Source organism: Scomber japonicus, chromosome 12 (assembly GCF_027409825.1).
Source record: "Scomber japonicus isolate fScoJap1 chromosome 12, fScoJap1.pri, whole genome shotgun sequence".
Taxonomy (NCBI): Eukaryota; Metazoa; Chordata; class Actinopteri; order Scombriformes; family Scombridae; genus Scomber; species Scomber japonicus.
This window is the reverse complement of record NC_070589.1, coordinates 14,540,060-14,557,840: the sequence shown is the minus strand read 5'-3', so window position 1 is coordinate 14,557,840 and position 17,781 is coordinate 14,540,060. Positions and strand designations below refer to the sequence as shown.

The 17,781-nt window shown below is 40.3% G+C and overlaps 1 protein-coding gene across 2 annotated transcripts in view; it reads left to right on the top strand.

Moving 5' to 3' along the window:
- epha4b (eph receptor A4b) overlaps positions 1-17,781 on the top strand; it is an 84,477-nt gene that overhangs the window by 54,748 nt on the left and 11,948 nt on the right. For both annotated transcript variants that reach the window (XM_053329373.1, XM_053329374.1), the window contains 3 exons: positions 12,821-12,888; positions 13,765-13,890; positions 14,198-14,383. In XM_053329373.1, coding sequence (XP_053185348.1) covers positions 12,821-12,888; positions 13,765-13,890; positions 14,198-14,383 — 380 coding nt within the window. The remainder of the gene's footprint in view (positions 1-12,820; positions 12,889-13,764; positions 13,891-14,197; positions 14,384-17,781) is intronic.

The window sequence follows — 17,781 nt, the reverse complement described above, 5'->3', positions numbered from 1 at the left end:
GAACCAGCAGTGCAATGGGAAGAAGGGAGAGGTGTAAGGAGCAAAAGATGAAAAGGTAGATCACAAGTGTATTTGAGAGAGGGGGAGGAGGAGGAGGAAGCGTGGGAGAGGTGGTGGGTGGGCAATTGCACTGTTAGGTGCAATAAGAGTGTCATCCTTCAGGTTTTGGAAGAATTGGGAGAGAATCTAAAAATAAGGATTGCTCTTGCTCTTCTTGTGTTGTCCATACCTCCTCCTTTTCATCTATTGAACTTCCAATCTAATCTGTCAAACAACCCCCAAGTCTCTTCCTCTTTCAGTCCCTACTCTCATTTCACTCTCTCTGCATCTGCTTTTCTCTTCATTTTGCCTGTCTTTTGGCTCTCTGACTTTCATTTCCTGTTCCATTCTTGAAATTTACATTTGGATGAAACCTTCCCCCTCCGTAATGTATCGAGAATCCAGTGTATTTGCTGAGACCAGTTCAGTGTGGACTGAATGATTAAATTTGAATTGAAATTGACACTGAGAGTCAGCCAGGGTTGGAATGATTTCCCACCAGACATTTGTAAGACCCCCCTAAATGTCAGCTGTTTAAATCATTTCCCCAATAATCACTTGACTGGTTAGAAGTACCTTTTTGTTCTTGTTTTACACCTTATTCAACTATTGAATCCCACAATCCTCACCACATTTTGAGAAGCCGGATAGAAGGTTTTTATCATGGAACTATAAAATAACAATGTATGACCGTACAGTCTCACTGTCTTTCTATCGCTCACAGTCGCACACACCCACACACCCACACACCCACACTGCCTGCAGCCGTTGCTGGCAGGCTGCTGAACAGCTAAGCCTCATAAACAGGCTGATTTGCAGGCCATTCTGTGCTGTCCTGTTCTCATTTAATAAAGTGCTGTTATGCTATTGTTACTGCAGGAGGGGAAACATGGAAAAATGTCGAAAGCTCCTCAGACGCAGCACGGCTCTGACAAATCACACCAGTTATTGCTGTGTGCGTGCCATTATTGCCCGGCGTATACATGCGTGCGAGAGTGTGTGTTTGTGTGTGAAGTTGGTGCTTTTGTACTCCTGAGGGTGCTTTGGCAGGCTGGCAGGTGCGAGCGATGGGAAGCTAGGAAGCAACTGGCATAACCATGGATTCAGCAGATGGCCTTTCACTCAAAAAGTGCTCTCCCCTTCGGTCCACACTTTCTCTCACTCCTTGTTAAACATGTTACAGCTTCTGCCTTCCAGCATCTGTGTGTGCGTGCTTCTGTTTTGTCTGCAGTCTAATGATTTTCCAGCCTTACAACCATCTCCTTTTCTGAATAGCTACAGGGTTTTGGTCATGTGCCAGATTCCCGTGTGTTTTTCTACATTCATGTTTTTAATATGGGCGTTGTGGTGAGAAGTCAGTGTGAAGTTGTGAAGATGCCTATGTTTTTTTAAACAGTCTCATCTGCTGTGCGTCTTAAAGTCTGTCTTTATGGAGTACATCTGTTGTCAGAGTTGGGGATATTCAGCAGAGATTCAAGGACCACAATGTGTTAAGGAAAATGTCTGCAAAATCCTAAAATAATATGCTGTGATTTAGTGGATACTTTGAGAATATAAAAGATCTTGTTATTTTTGTGAAGGGAAGATCGACTTGATTTTTTTTTTTTTTGATCATCATCTTGCAAGGTGGTTTTGTTTTTTTATCCCTGACAAAAAAATAACAGAAAAAAAAGCTATATTGTTCACTTTCCAGAGACAGATCCTATGTACAAGCCTAGTTTTCTCTCCAACCAAAGTAAGCACAAAAAGAGCCATTCTGGACAGTTTTGACTAATAAAGAGTGAAAGAAGTAGAGAGAAAGACACAGAGGAAAGTGAGATGTCATTATAATGTGGCTGATTCTAGCAGAAAGACCTCTCAGTCTCGCTAATAGAGAGCGGTAGCAGCTCTACCTTTTTAACACAATAGCACGTCCTGTTGATGTGCATGTTTGTGCGTGTAAGCTCTTTTACCTCCGCAGCATCTGTTGTGCAGCCTAGGGTTGTTCTTAAAAACTTAATGACACAAAAGGGGAGAGGAAGAGTGAAAAGGGGAAGCTGATGAAAACATGCCGCTGATAGAGGCAGGAGTGCAGTTAGGAGGTGATGAGAGAAACAGACTTGTTACTGAAGAACTACAGTAATTGACTGTATCACAGCTTTAAAATGCTATTTGTGTGTGTGTATGTGTGTGTGTGTGTGTGTGTGTGTGTTTATGTTTGTGTTTTTTATATGTGTGTGCTTTGTTTTATTTCAAAGAAGTTGTGAGAAATTGAAATTAAAAACACCAAAGACTAGGAGTAAGAAAATTGGTGAGGATTTTTTTTTTTTTTTTGTAGCTTGGATGTGGGTATTAAGCATAAAAAAATCAAATGCCTGGTTTTGAATAACAAAAACAGATACTGTCGAGGAAAAACAGGAACAAAGGCACAAATTATAGACCCATGTTTGCCAAATGGTACTTATGGTGAATTTGTATGCACTCCCTTCCCTGTTGGTGGTGCTGATCTGTTTGCTTGATAATAGCACTAATAATGATTTAGCAGCCAAGAGATTGTGTGTACACCAATCTGAAACAAAGCAGGCCAGTGTGAGGAGGTGTATGTGTGCTTATATGTAACGATGATGTGTGTATGTGTGTGATGTCATATTTGTGTGTGTTGCTTGGATGCTGGTGCTTTCATTTAATGCAATTAAGCTGTAGGGTGTAGCTGAATACAGCTTTGTCTGCAGAATGCCTAGAAAGTAGCTACAAACACTGCAATAATAGCAGCTCGTTGCCGCAGGTGCAAAACTATTTCACACAGACATTATGCAAATGAGCAGATGTTGCAGTGGGATTGATCAAATGTCCTATAAACATCAGACATATTAAAAAACTGGTTTTTCGGCTGGAGTTTTAAAAATTTATAGCACATTTCAATACATTTGTTGGACTCACACATACACACACACACACACGCACACATATTATGATCACGGCCTAATCAAGTTGTGTCAGTGTAGTAACATCATTAGGCAAATTATTTTTACACTGATCTACACAAAAAAAATAAAGATACACTTAACTTAACGATAGAAATGACATGCTCTTCTGCTTTTGCTCTCACTCTCTCTCATTTGACCTTTTCACCACGTTGTTAAAAATTCTGCTACATTACACCAATTACCATAGCCCAGCCCCAGATCTCTCCTTTTACTCTATGCTGCTTCTCTCCCACCTCTCTCCTTCTGACTTCCTTTCCTTTCCTTTCCATTACCACTCTCTTTAATGAGCGGCAGCTAAATGAAATGCTTCCAAACAGGGTGTTAATGAAACATAGACAGATTTATTAGTCATAACTCTTCAGCTAATCATTTCCCCTTCCTAATAATTAGCCCAAGCTGAGTAAATCTTTTTACACTGTGGTCAGAGAGTGCTGAGCCGATGCCAGTTGCAGCCAAGATGGAGAGAGACCAGAATAGGAAATCTTACTAATTTGAACGCTTGGTTAGAGCACCCAGACTTTCTTTTTCTTCCAGACTTTGTTTTTTGTCATGCTATTTTGACTCTTAATTAATTATCCACATCAGTTTTTATAAACCTCATAGTTTATTAGCACCCGGGCAGTAAACACATTTTCAGGTAGTGTGCAAGGCTTAATTTTGCTGAGAAATTATGAGAATGAATTTTATCCATTGATTTCATTCCCAGTAATTATTTTTTATTTAATAGCTTGATATTAAATGGAATCACCATTATCATGAGTAATGACGAGAGCAGATATCCACAGCAGGGTGTGTGTGTGTGCGTGAGCTCATCAGTATGTGTGTTTGTATGTGTGAAGCGAGGAAAGAGAGGGATAGTTGTGTCATTTCATTGTGTCATGCCGGAGGGGTGACTAATGATTTACTGATTTCATTTTTCTAGTCATTCTGATTAGCAGTGGGAAAATAATGTGGAGAGACAGGAAATGAAAGGGGAGAGGAAAGGAAAGGAAAGGAAGGAGACGAAAGGAAAAGATGGAAAGGATGGAATGACTGTTGCTTGTACGTGTGTATCAGATCCCCTCTGACTCTTCCTTGTCCTGGAGTGTATCATTCTCTACTCCCGTCTTCCAGCCAGCAGGCTGCGTCTAATCCTATAAAATGTGGCCAGTCATATAAAACAAACTAGGCGATAACGCAACTCAGAACTACACACACTTTATTAGCTCTCCTCGCATCTCAGGTTAACATCAGTCCAAGGTTATTCACTTACATGAAGACAAACACACAGAGACTGTCTCTCTTTGTCTCTGACTGTCACTAACACAATAATATCCACACACAGGCACACACACACCTACCGTTGTTTGTCTTTTGTCCGTCTTATACATTTACACATGCCTCACTCTGATTCAAGGTTATCCCACCATCCATATTCACCCCACTCTCTCTTATCTTCAACCTCTCTGTCTTTCGAGCATAATCAAGCTTTTTATTCTGTCCTGCCAAAGTTTCTCCTCGTTTGATCTCCCCTTGCCTCCTACTCCTTTTCTTTCACTATACTGTCCCTCTATAGTTTTTTCTCTTCTTTCCCTCCTGCCTCCCCTGTCTTTTCTATCTTGCTTTTTTTTTGCTGGACCGCAACAGCGGGGCCAGCCCTATGCATCTGTACCTGACTGACTGACTGAAGTTATACCATCAGTCAGCTGAAAGTCTGCTAGTTAAGTATCCCAGAATACATTTTGCACCAACTGGCAGCAATAAAGTAACCATTTAGATTCCCAATATGTGGTCAGTTTATACAAATTAGGTCTGTTTGGAAATTTGTAGTGATGTTTTCGGAGACGTAAAGGGGCCGCTGGCTGGGTGAGACCAGATGTAGCGATTGATACAGTCATACTTTAGTGTGAACAGTCTGTTGGTCTTGGCCTATACTTAATTGTTAATTTAGTAGACAGTATGCAGTACATACTGATTGAATATGTCGTAGGCAGTACTTTAGTATGTGATTATGAACACAGCCGATTGGCTTCAGTCAAAGTCTGGTGCACTTCCTGGGGGTGTGGTCGCCACATGTTGCCACTTCCTGTATCAATCATTTCAAATGTTTCATACATGGTTCAGTGATATACATACTAGTCTTGTGTGCTGTTCTCACACTCCCTTGATCTACCGCTCACTCCCAGACATGTTTCTTCCTGTCCCTCTTTCCATCTCTGGTTCAGATCAGGACTCCGGTGACTCAGCCAACACTTCTGATAAGACAACTTTTTTGTGGAGTGCAGGTTGTTTTGGCTTTAGATATGAAAATTAGAAAATACAGTATATGTGTGATATGACTGGGGTCATTCTCTAATTCCACACTGCACTGTCAAGCTGTATCTTCGGAAAACAAAAAATGACAAGAGAATCATTGAGTGCTGGATTTAATTATCAGAGGAAGTACAAATCAGCACAGTGGATGCTGCTGTCTCCCTCTCTCTCTCTGTATAGCCTGGAGTCAGACCGAACAGGAAATGGAAGCAGAAATTGAGCCCAAGGCTATTAGACCAATAAGTGAAGACTTGGCAAAACAGTGACAATATTAGAGAAATGAGGAGAACCGTTTTGACGCGCATTTTACAATTCTTCATAAGAATTAGATCAGTGGCTGATTCACAATATGTTTTCATGCAGGACATGACCTATTTGAATTTTTACCTGCCAAGTAGCTATCAGACAACAGTACAGCCACTATCTTTAGGTCTCAAGATTCAAGATTAAATGCAGGATACACACTTTTGAGGCCAAGCTAAAAAAGGCAAGTGTGCAATAATTAGATTAACAGTAAAAAACAACTTGTGGAAACTTGAAACCTCCAGTGCTCGTACACTGAGAATGAGTTTTTCAGTGAAGTACGAGACATCTTGGGTCCAGTAATTAAGCTTTTGAAATGAACAATATTTGCATATTAATAGATTTGGGAATTTTTAATTAGGAAGAAAAATATGTCATTTTAAGGATTTTAACAATGTAAAAAAACATATTAGAGACATAAAAGACATAAAATGTATGTCACAGCTGTAAAGCAAACTATGCATATTGATTCCAAATTCATTATTCTATCACTAGTTCTAACTGTGATATTTGTGCAGCATCTACAGTCAGCACTATCACCTGACAGAAGGCTGATCTGTATTTTGTAATCACTCCGTGTTCATTTAGGTTGACCTTTGGATGGCCTGGTTTCCTCCCAATATCAAGTGGACTGAATACTCCAAATTGTCTCTTCGAGTAAACATGAGTATGTTCATCTCTTCTATCTGTGTCTTGTGATGGACTGGCGACTGGCCCGGGGTGTTCCCAGCATTCTTTTTGGCTAATGAACACACGCATAGACTCTAGTTTCCTGTGGTCATGAACAGGAATATATGTGTAGAAAACAATCAGACGATGGCATTAACATTTTGAAGAAGAATATGAAGCTCATTTGCTGGACTGGCCCAGTTTACTGTTGCAGTGTGGTTATAAGGGTTGAGATCCTATACTATATATATGCCATACTTTCTTTTTCTCTCTCAGGACATGTCTAGCAGCAATACTGTTGACTGACACTCTTCTCTTTGTCATCTGCTCTTAATCTGTCCATCAACTCTCTTATCCTTTGTCTTTTATCCTTTAGGGGAAGCTATGTGCTGATATGGCTGTTTACTTTGTTGTTCCACTTTCCGTCTTAATCCTCCATCCAAGGAGGCAGCATCCGACATCTCCATTCCTTTGTGTTTCTATGGTCTTCTCTCCTGCTCATGCACTCACTCACTGTCTATTTAGGACTCTTCCTTTTCATAATGTCTACTCTTCTTCTTTATCTTCTGCCCTTGTTGCAGCACAAACACTGCCCCACCCCTCTTTTCATCCACATCCCTTATGTTACCCTTTGGGTTTCTATTCCTATGGCTGCCTTCCCTCCTCCCCTCGCCTTTGCCCTCCATCTGATTGCTTGTTAGTTGGTATGCAGGCTTGGACCCCCATTGTGCGTTCTTGCCTGTCAGCACTCTCTTTTTCCATCTCCGTCTCCCTCTCTTTATTTCTCTTTCCAGCTCCTTGTGTCCACTCTTTCTATAAAAAAGAAAAAGAAAAAAAACACAGCACAACCTCAGAGAAAAAGAGAGCAGAGGAGGGAGTTTGTGTGGAGTGGATAAATGGATGGAAAAATGAGCAAGAAAGAGATATGTAGGTTATAGTACAAGGCAATGTTTTCACTTAAAGAAAGAATTAGAAAAGAATATAACACTCCCGATAGATAAAAAAGCAGCAAGGGAGAGAATGAGAGGAAGACAGAGGAAAAATGGGGGAGGGGCTATGGTGGCCATAACATATGGATGGAGCTCTATGAAGGTGGAAGCTTGCTAGCAGAATGACAAATGGGTCTCGAGTGACAGAGTATTATATTAAAAAGTAAATTGATATGCAAATGTGGAGTGTGTGGCTTTGGAGGACAGGGATAGCCTGTTGTCCTCACTGAAGTGGAACAGAGAGAGACAGAGAGAAAGGTGAGAGCTCGGGTGTGATAGTGATATCGCAGTCCATTAAGGTGTGTGTGTGTGTGTGTGTGTGTGTGTGTGTGTGTGTGTTGATATGTTGTTTTATCTAGTGCCTGAAGAGGGCGCGCCATTCTGTAGTGTATAAGGACATTTTTCTCAAAGTTGCTTCAAAACATGTTATCAGGAGTGGTGTCCTTCAACATGAACTGTTGAAAGATGGATGTGATTAGTGAAATACCAGAGTTGGCAGTGAGTGTAGCCAAAAACTGGAATATTTTTAAGCAAAGTTTTGAACTATATCTGGTGGCGATACAAACAAACACGCCAGTAAGAGGGAGATAGCATTGTTGCTAACCATGTCTGAATGTGCAGCACTGGATGTTTTTAATACCGTCGCATCAGATGAAGACAAAGAAGACAACTATGAAGCAGTGGCTTCTATGGCAACATCCACGCACCAAGGAAATGCCCAGCATTTGAAAAATGGCAATATATAAATGCAAACAATTGGACAGTGAAGAATACTGTCTGTTTTTCCAGGAGATAAATATGAATTACAAACCAACACCGCTAGAGTGTGGGAGGTCCCCAGGAGAACTACTGATGAACAGGAAATTGAGCACTCCCCTTACATCAACAATAACATCTATCGAGAAGCGACCACAAAGCTGGGGCAAGGAAGGAGAAATCCTGGATAAGACAGAGAAGGAACTATGACGAGTCTGCTAGACTACTGCCATCACTAGCAGAGAATGACATAGTCAGAGTGAGAAGTGGGACTGAGTGAGGCTCGATGGCTGAAATACTGAGGGAAACATGGTCCTATGAAGTATAGATAGAACAGGGCAATGTCCTGCGATGTGAAAGACGACACCTTTTGGCTGTGCCAGTCGTCATAATTCAAGACAGGACTAGGGGACAGAACTGAAGGCACAGTAGAGCTGGCTGAGCTGGTTGAGATGGATCTCAACACGGGCATTAAGTAAAATCTGCCCTCAGGACACACCATTTAAAAAAAAGAAAAACTCCCAGGAAGCCTGAGGATAGTGTGGTTCACAGACCTAAAAGACTGACTTAAGAATGTTAGAGATGGAGAAAAAAAAAGGAACATGGGCCTGGGAAAGTTAGGCATAGTACTGCTATGGAGAGTAAGGTGTGTGCACTTTAAATCTGCATTAATATACAGCAATGTGTGTGTGGGAGGTGTATTTACTGTGTGAAATGGCAGAGCGTAGTGTGGTTGGATGTCAGCTAAATGGAACAATGATTTCTCTCACAGTGACAGATAGTGTTAACTTCACGCTGCAGTGCAGCAGTGTAAAAGAAGTAGCTAGTGTATGTGCAGGAGGAATTTCTTTTTTATAAACTCAGTTCTAGCTCAAGCTTGTCAGCATTGTAAATTAAATACCTGTGGTATCAAAATCAATAGCAGACAACTAGACAAGGCTACTGTATGTGGTTACTATAACAATGTTTTCTACATTTGCAATGGACTAAAGCGTTTTTGTGCCAGTGTGAATACTGTTCAGCTGTAAAAAATAAAAAAATAAAAAATATGGGTTATGTATGCCAATTTTGCAACTATATATCCTAAAATATAAATTAAAATATTACTTACTTTCCTTGCCAATTATAATTTGAGGAAACATAACTGATGCCTACATTAGAGTATGTGCACTGGCAATGTTTTTTCCAATCCAGTCATCGTTCTGTGTTTTGCATGTTATTTCTGTAGGTTTCAGCTATGGTCACAAACTAGCCCTGACTAAGTAACTAAAACACTGGAGTCACCTATGGATAAGGATTCATAATTTAATAATAATTAATCCTAATAATTATAATGATCATTTATTCTGATTTATGTGAACATTAAATTCAGTATGTAGGTCATGCAATGTGTTGATGTGTGTACTGACCAAGCAGCAGCTACCATGGCTTGAGGTACTTCTGCATCGAAGCCAGTGCAGTCGATCGCTGTTAGATGCTGGCTCCGATTGACTCCCTGTATTAAGTGTGCTGGTGGTTGCTGTGGAAGTTGTTATTATTTATTGATTTATTTATAGGTTTGTTTTTTGTTTTTTGATTCCTCTACGTGAGAGGTGATGTAGCGAGACAGGAAACAGGGAAGAGAGAGAGACATGCAACAAGGGTCCTCATGACTGAGATTCAACCCATGGAAGTTGCAGTTATATATTATGCACTTTAACCATGAGGCCACCATGGTGCCCAATGTGGAAATTATTGATCATTTAGTCATATTTTAGACTTTGACATCTGCCATGTGAGCATTGAGTAATAGCTGTTGTGACAGTTCAACACTCTCCCTGGCTCCAGAAGTTGCTATGACTCAGATTACTGTTCCAATATGCGGTTAAATTTAATGTTAGTTGATAATGATACCTGCCCTGTTAGCACAGTTTTGCCAAAATAGCTAATGTTAGCTTGAATGTACACTGGTTGATGTTCCCAGTAAGCTAGTTTTGCTTCTCTCTGAGGTAGCGGGTTTGTTTCCAGAGCTTGAAAGGCAACACCAAACAGAAGAGAAAAGCAACTTGAAACAAACTCAGATCCAAACTCTGCCTGTAGACCGTTTTTCACAGTACACATTTTGATGTGTTGCAGCAGGAAAAATGAATTTAATCAATACCATTAATGACACCTAGCCTGGCTAACACAAGACCGCGTCTCAATCTCATGTGAGATTGAGGTAGGGTCTGGCGAAGAGCCGTTCATTTCCTCGTATTTGAGGCGGGATCAACAAATGTCGATCAAATGCTTCTGTACACTAATGGACAAACTTGTAGAAAAATCATGTAGTGCAAGTTTTTGTTGTATTTTCAAAGTGAACTTGCCTTCCAATGTATTTAGCACACAATCTATTGCTGCTCCGAGTCGCTCTATGTTCGTCATTGCCTTGAGCCCTCCTCTCCGTTCTGTGATTGGTTCCCTATCTCAGGCGAAGATATTGTCTTGGTGGCCATGCTAACTTTCTGAGGGAAGTAGAATCTCACTGGAATGAGAGCATGGGTATACCCAGGCTAAATAACACCAACATTGCATTTATATTAGCCAGTTCCGGGGCTCTGGAATGGCTTACAAAGACATTTTATGAACCTGAGCCTTCGATCTGTAAATCTACAGAGTGGAAGAGCTTAATATTTAATATTTTTCACAGAATTTTGGAAAAGTGAATGAGTTGTTGTGTATATGTTTATGTATATGAAATCCTTGATTACCCCATGACAACAAATTCATCAATGTATGTTATTTTTTTCAAATGGGAAACTCAGTAAACAACAAATTATTAAAAGAATACCTGTGGTGCTGGAAAATGGCTTTCATATTATCCTCCTGAGTCCAGTTGCGGTGCCTTTAATTGACGATTTACAGATCAGTTGCATTTAGTCAAAGGTATTAAATAAAATATCTATCTCAAATACACACACCAGACACAGCTGTCAGGGGAAAACAAAAGCCACAGCCATGTCAGATTTTGTGCCATGTTTAAGACTGCAGCACTAATGATTCATGACACCTCTAACTGGAGAGGAGAAATTAGTTGCTCTGTAATTACTATGGAAATGTGTTCATTTCCCATCAGACACACACGCTCTCACATATGCAGCCATGCACCCGTGGAGACACATACACACACTAATACAGATACACATCCAGCAATGATGGAGAAGTATTTTCAACGCCGGTTTTGCAGAATATCAGTGTGTGTGTGTGTGTGTGTGTGTGTGTGTGTGTGTGTGTGTGTGCGCGTGCGTGCACACACACCCCCATGGGATTATCACAGTTGGAGCAAAGGTGTGACCCATGTCCCCATTCCCCATATGCTCTAAACACATGCCCCAAAGCACTATGTGTGTGTGTGTGAGTGTGTGTCAATGGGGTAATGATAGTCCCTTGGTGTTTGACTGGCTTGAGCCCAGCTGATAACCAGGTGGGGCCCCCACTTTTATAAGAACATTATGCCCCCTCCTCTTTATCCCCAAATACCAGCAACTAGTCTCTACCCCTTATGTGTGTATTCCCAAGACAGCCTATTGATGTCTGGGTTATACCATGCATTCAGCTGTGTAAAATCAACACAAGGATTAAATACCAAATTACTGAGATTAACTGAGGCTAGCACCTTTCTCCACTTCTGTCTCTCTGTGTCTCTCATTTTCATGCTCAATTTTATTTATTTCTTAGTGTATCTCTTTTATCGTTTTTTGTATTTTTGTCTTTATCTCATTTCTCCTCTTCTTTTTCTTTATCAAATATTTGCTTGTTACTTTTCTCAGTCTCCTTTTTCCTTCTGGCCCCCTCTCTATTGCTTCTTTAAATCACACACAGTCTGCTTCAGGTTCCCAGTTACCCTTGGCTCTTATCCCAAATCAATTTGTCCTCATGATGGGAAGACTGGTTGCTGCTATACCTGTGTAGCACTCTTTCATTCCAATCTCATAGAGAGGGGAGGAGCCCATGCAGTATTTATGTCATGTTTAGTACCTCATAATATGAAACAGCTTTTACATTTGATGTTTTTTGGACTAAAATCTGAATTCAAGAGAGCAGTAAATGCCACAGACAGTGATTAGGGCTGTAATACAGTGTTTGAGGGTGAAATACAACACAGTGGAGAGAAAATACACCAACAGAAACACAGTAACACTGCTCACACAGGCACACACACACACACACACACACACACATACACACACTAGCGTCATTGCCCCACAAGGTCTGTAAAACAGAATAAGTTTAACACTTCCTCACATCTGGACGGCAGGATTGAGTTGATCAATTCGTCAATATTTTCTCTTGATCGTTGGACTGACCCATGCCGCAGGGGGCATCTGAGTGTGTGCACAGGGGGGTTGGGTAAAGGGCAGAGATGTGTAGTTTCGTGTGTGAGTATTAAATTTGGAGGCAGTGGTTAATGGCCAGAGGGGTCCATAAAAGGGTAAAAAGGGGTACATTAATGCGTGGTTCTGTGATAGCCTCTAAAGACACACACACACACAAACTCATTCACTCAACCCCCGGGCATTAACAGCTTAGAGGGAAGTGTGGAACTGACAACTAGAAGCAGACAAAAAGAGGAATAGTTTTTTTTTTTCCTGCAGGCCTGTCTTTTACAGAAGAGGGGGGTATGTAGAGACAATGAAATATCTAGTTGTTCACACAAGCTATTGGCTGTTACACACAGACACACGTGTGAAATCACTGTACTAGTATCTGTGTGTCGGAAAAGCAGTCTCTACTGTGTGTTTAGGTTTCTATATAGGATAATAACCCAGGTGTGCATTTCTTTTTCAGGCATTGTGGATACATCAAAGCCAAGCAGGACCCTGATGAAGAGAAGATGCAGTTCCAGCACGGCCGAGGTAAACACAAACACACACTAAGACACACAGTAATGCACAATTTGTCACAATCAAAACTGGGATTGTGTCAGTTTGTTATCATGAGCTGCAATGATGCCATCATTCCTAAATGTATGATCATGTATACAAATGTAGTGCATTTTGTTTAGTTAGAATTAAGTAGTCTAAGTTTTGTTGCATGTCTTGGTTAAGTTTGTGCTCATGTAAGCACCCCGTTTGACACATAACTTAAAATTAAACTTCACACCCACCTGCAATAAGTCACCTCACTGCCAGTATTTAAAGATATAAACAACACACAGAAGGAGGAATATTTTATCACATTATATTAGATTTATTACATTTTTATACGCCAGGAGCAACAGCACTGCAAACACCCTGAAAATGACTGTTTAATCACATACAATACTCACGCTTGTTTACTCTACAGTACATATGCCTTTAGATAAGAACTCAAACTTTTAGAGCTAGTGAACAGCATGCAGCTATATAAGTCTCCAACTGAATAAACTGTATTATTTCACAGTTTCTTGCACAAATGCTTGCTGGCAGAATGAGGCTTCTTATGGGTTCCTTTTAAAATTATGAGTCATTTTAACACCATTGCTAACAAAGTAGTTAAGTGTTTAATTATGTAATCATTTTGTAATGTCACTCAAACAGAGCACCCACGCTCAAGCACCCATTTTAACATGCATTCACTTTTGCTATGGGAGAACATTTTTCTATTATATTGCTATTGGGAACTTCTCTTTTTGAAGATTTTGTAATCCCATACCCTACATTAGCTCATGCAGTCAAGTGCATTTAGGAAATATAGTAAGGGCATTCATCTTTTCTTTCTCTCCATATTTCACTACATTTCTGCTCCTACAGTCAAGCTTCCCGGCAGCAGGACGTACATTCATCCTCACACCTACGAAGACCCCAACCAGGCTGTCAGGGACTTTGCCAAAGAGATCGATGCATCCAATATTCGTATAGAGAGAGTTATCGGCGGTGGTGAGTTGGCAATAAAACTGCAGTCGCCTTCATGCAATAAACTTAATAGAAATGATTCAAATTTAATCTACAATAATATTTTAGTATTCATATGAGGCGTGAATGAACTGTTTTTTCTTGGAAACTATGCATTCAACATTTAAGTAACATCTGGAAAATGTAATGTTACTGTATTGAAGATAATCCAGATGCAATTTAGAGTCAATATTAGATCTGACAAAACGTTCAAAGATAAGAGAGCACAGATACTCTCTTTTGCCAGCCATATTAATAGTTTTATCATGCTTTGTTGTGTGTGTGTGTGTAGGAGAGTTTGGGGAGGTATGCAGTGGTCGGCTGCGTGTTCAGGGAAAGAGGGAGATCTACGTGGCCATCAAGAGTCTGAAGGCGGGATACTCTGACAAACAGAGGAGGGACTTCCTGTCTGAAGCATCCATCATGGGACAGTTTGACCATCCGAACATCATCAGGCTGGAGGGTGTTGTGACGAGATGTGAGTGATGAGTAAAAACCTTACTTCATTTTGCACGTGTGGGTGTATTATGTGTTTGATTGTTTGTGTAATCATATACTTTCCTTTCTCTATATGTACACTGTAGTAAGAGTGTGTGTGTTTGTGTCTGCCACATACCTGTGTGAGACACAGCAGAGCTGCTGCTGATGTAAATAAGAGTTGACCCTGGATCAGATAGAAGCTCCATTACCATGGTAACGCATTGATGACGTATAGCCATGTGCACGTGAATGACGACTGGCTGCCTCTCAAACGTCCACTTGTTTACTTCACATTATTGTGTTAGACAATTAGAGCGAGAGTGTGTGTTCATGTGCTGTAGGTGAGATAGACACAGGCCTGGTTCAACAAGATAGCTGATTCGTTATCTCTGGCCCTCGCTCTCTCCATCACTCTGTCTTTCTCTCTTTCTCCCCATCTATCCTTCTTTCGTCTCATATCCACATATCACGCTCCTGTTTTCTCTCTCAGTCAGTGTCCATCTAATCTTCTCATTCAGTCTCTCCCTGTTTGTCTCTCTCTTTCTTATTCCTTCACTTCTCTGTCTCATTCAGTCAATCCTAGCCTCCTCTTCTCTCCCTCTAGTGCTCTCCTTTTCTTTGGCCTTTTCACTCAGTCACAGAGTAGGTCCACATTGAGCCTGCAAAATCTGAAAAAGCATCTTTATGTTCACATGTAACATTTTTTGTACCCAAAAATTTAGGTTTTTGAAAACGGTCTCTCAAGTGTATGAATCTGAAACCAGCCTCAGAATTTGGTATGTGTGGGGACAATCGAAATCTTGGAAAATGATGTCATTAGCCTGGATTGGGGCAGTGTGGCAATAATGTTAATAGGATGAAGTTCGCTCAAATGTAACCCACTCTTAATATCGTTAATATAGCCAATCACTCAATATAAGTATTGTAACTGAGCTGTATTTATGTTAATTTTATCAGACAACTTAGCAATAATAAAATACGGATCTGTCTCAGCAAAGCAGTGCTTTAGTGTCTGGTTAACCAGTAGCATTTATGGCCTACATTCAAATCTGTCTTATTTTCTTGAAAAATATGAAAATGAGTACTATTAAACTGTGAGTTTGGCTGTTTTGGACAAGAACAGATGGATAAAATGATTGAGTATGTAATGGAGAGTACAGTAGGAGGGGACTGAGTGAGCATTCAGTCTGCAGTCTCTGCTGTAACCGTGCTGTGGCCTTGACACAGCAGCCACCACGCATAGTTCACGCACATAAATAGAACAGAGAAGAACAGATTTACCTGTCGCTTTAGTACGGAGATCTTTGCAAAAGCTACCTGAAAACATGTGTGGATGTATGTCATTGTCAAACCTGAACAGGGTTTTCAAAATTACCTGCTTTGCGTGGAAGAAGTTTCAGAACCCCCTCCTGTTCATGTTTATCAGTGCCGCTGCTACGTTCCTCCTCTGGTCTGACACCTTGTTATGCAGATGTTTGTGAGAGATCTACAGAGAAGCAAAAGGAAGACAGAGACAGTCAGTACAAAGACAGAATTGTAAACATGCAGGCAGACAAATAAACCCCCCCCATCTTAGCCACCCCCCCCCCCCCCCCCCCCACACCCTCTCTTTCTGTCACACACACAAAAGATGTTCAGTCCACCACACACCGGTGCTCAGTGGCACTTAGGCCAACAACAAAGGAGCAAATGCATATGCATAGGCTTTTATCATGAATATTAATAATTCATAAAGTTAATTGGATGTGTTTTTAGCCTCATGAATATTCAGCAGCATGCATATTAAGAATGAGACCCCACTGCATTTCTTATTCATTTCCCTTCTCTCTCTCCGTCACTCTCTCTCTCTCCCTCTCTGTCTCTCTCTCTCTCTCGTCTAAATAACGCTTGATGTTAACTGTGACCTTTGGTTAGCAGGATTGAGGCAGTTTATAGAAGTGCTACGGCAACAAACTAAATCAAATGTGTTTTTTTTTTGTCTGACAAGCAGACATGCAATTATGGCACTTTCTTTTTCAGTGGCACGCACTATCCTGATTAAACAATATCAGAATAAATTCAAGAATTACTGCCAAATTCTTGACATTTTGTGGCAGACGACAATAACAAAGTTGATAGAAGAAATGGCTAAATAGCATTGGCTTAACAAGCAACATCTTTTAACACAATAATGTTTACTTTGCTGTGTTATATGAATATAAAAATATGTTTGTGCATGTTGTTTTTATTTTTAGTGTGCTTATAATGAGTGCCTGTCTACCTTTACATGCATTTCTTTGTATCTCCCTTCTCACCTGTCTTCACGGCACATTGAGAAACTGATAGAGCCCCTCAGATACAAATCTCACCAGCGGAGCAGTAATTTCACAGGTCACAGCCCAGGGTGTGCGTGTGTGGTGTGTGTGTGTCAGTAAGGGGGTGAGAGTTGAGATGGGTCAATAATTCCTTCAGGCCTTTTTTACTCTGGCACCAGCTGGTCCCTTCACACTGCCCTCAGTCTAATAAGGCAGACTGACCCTGCCTGCTCTGGGCTCAGGTGTGTTGGATTGGCTTGTTTTGGTGTAAGTAGCAGTCGACTTTAGTGTTAGTGGGAGAAGTATTTCTTGGAGTAGTACTAGAAGTAATTGCCGTTGTCACAGTTCTGCTGTTGTAGTAGTAGTAGAGGTGGTAGTATTAGCATTACTATTAAAATCAGTTGTAGCAATAGGAAGGCCAACGTATAAGCACATTAGACAATGTCTCATATATAACACATTTCTTTACAACAACATGCTTTCTTTTGAGCTTAAAATAGTAACATCGTAGTGTTTTATTTATTGCTTCCAGGGCATCTGGACGTACAAAATACATATAAATACTGCTACTACTACAGTTCCTCTATTCTGACAGTATCATTACTTCTCATACTGCTGTATTGTATGTTGTATATTCAAGCCTACTGCACAAAACTTTGTTACATATTATAAAAACGCAATAGGGCTGCAACTAATAATTGTTTTCATTAACAATTAATTTGCCGTTAATTCTGCAATTAAATGATTCATCATTTGGTCTATAAAATGTCAAAAAAGGTGACTAGTTCTATTACTACTTTCAAAAGCCACATTTTCAAATAGCTTGTTTTTTCCAATGAACAAGACAAAACCTAAAAATATTCACATTTCATTTATAAAGACACATAACAAAGAAAAGCAGCAACTCTTCAATATTTAGCAGCTGGAACTATGGGGAATGTTGGGCATATTTGCTTATTAAAATATAGTTGCCAACTAATTTTCTACTGCTCAGCTGCAGAAAATGAATGAACATCAATAAATGAACAAATTGCTTCAACCCTACAACATAACTGTACAGGAAGCAATAACACCAGTATCACAAGTACTATTAGTGTTCTTG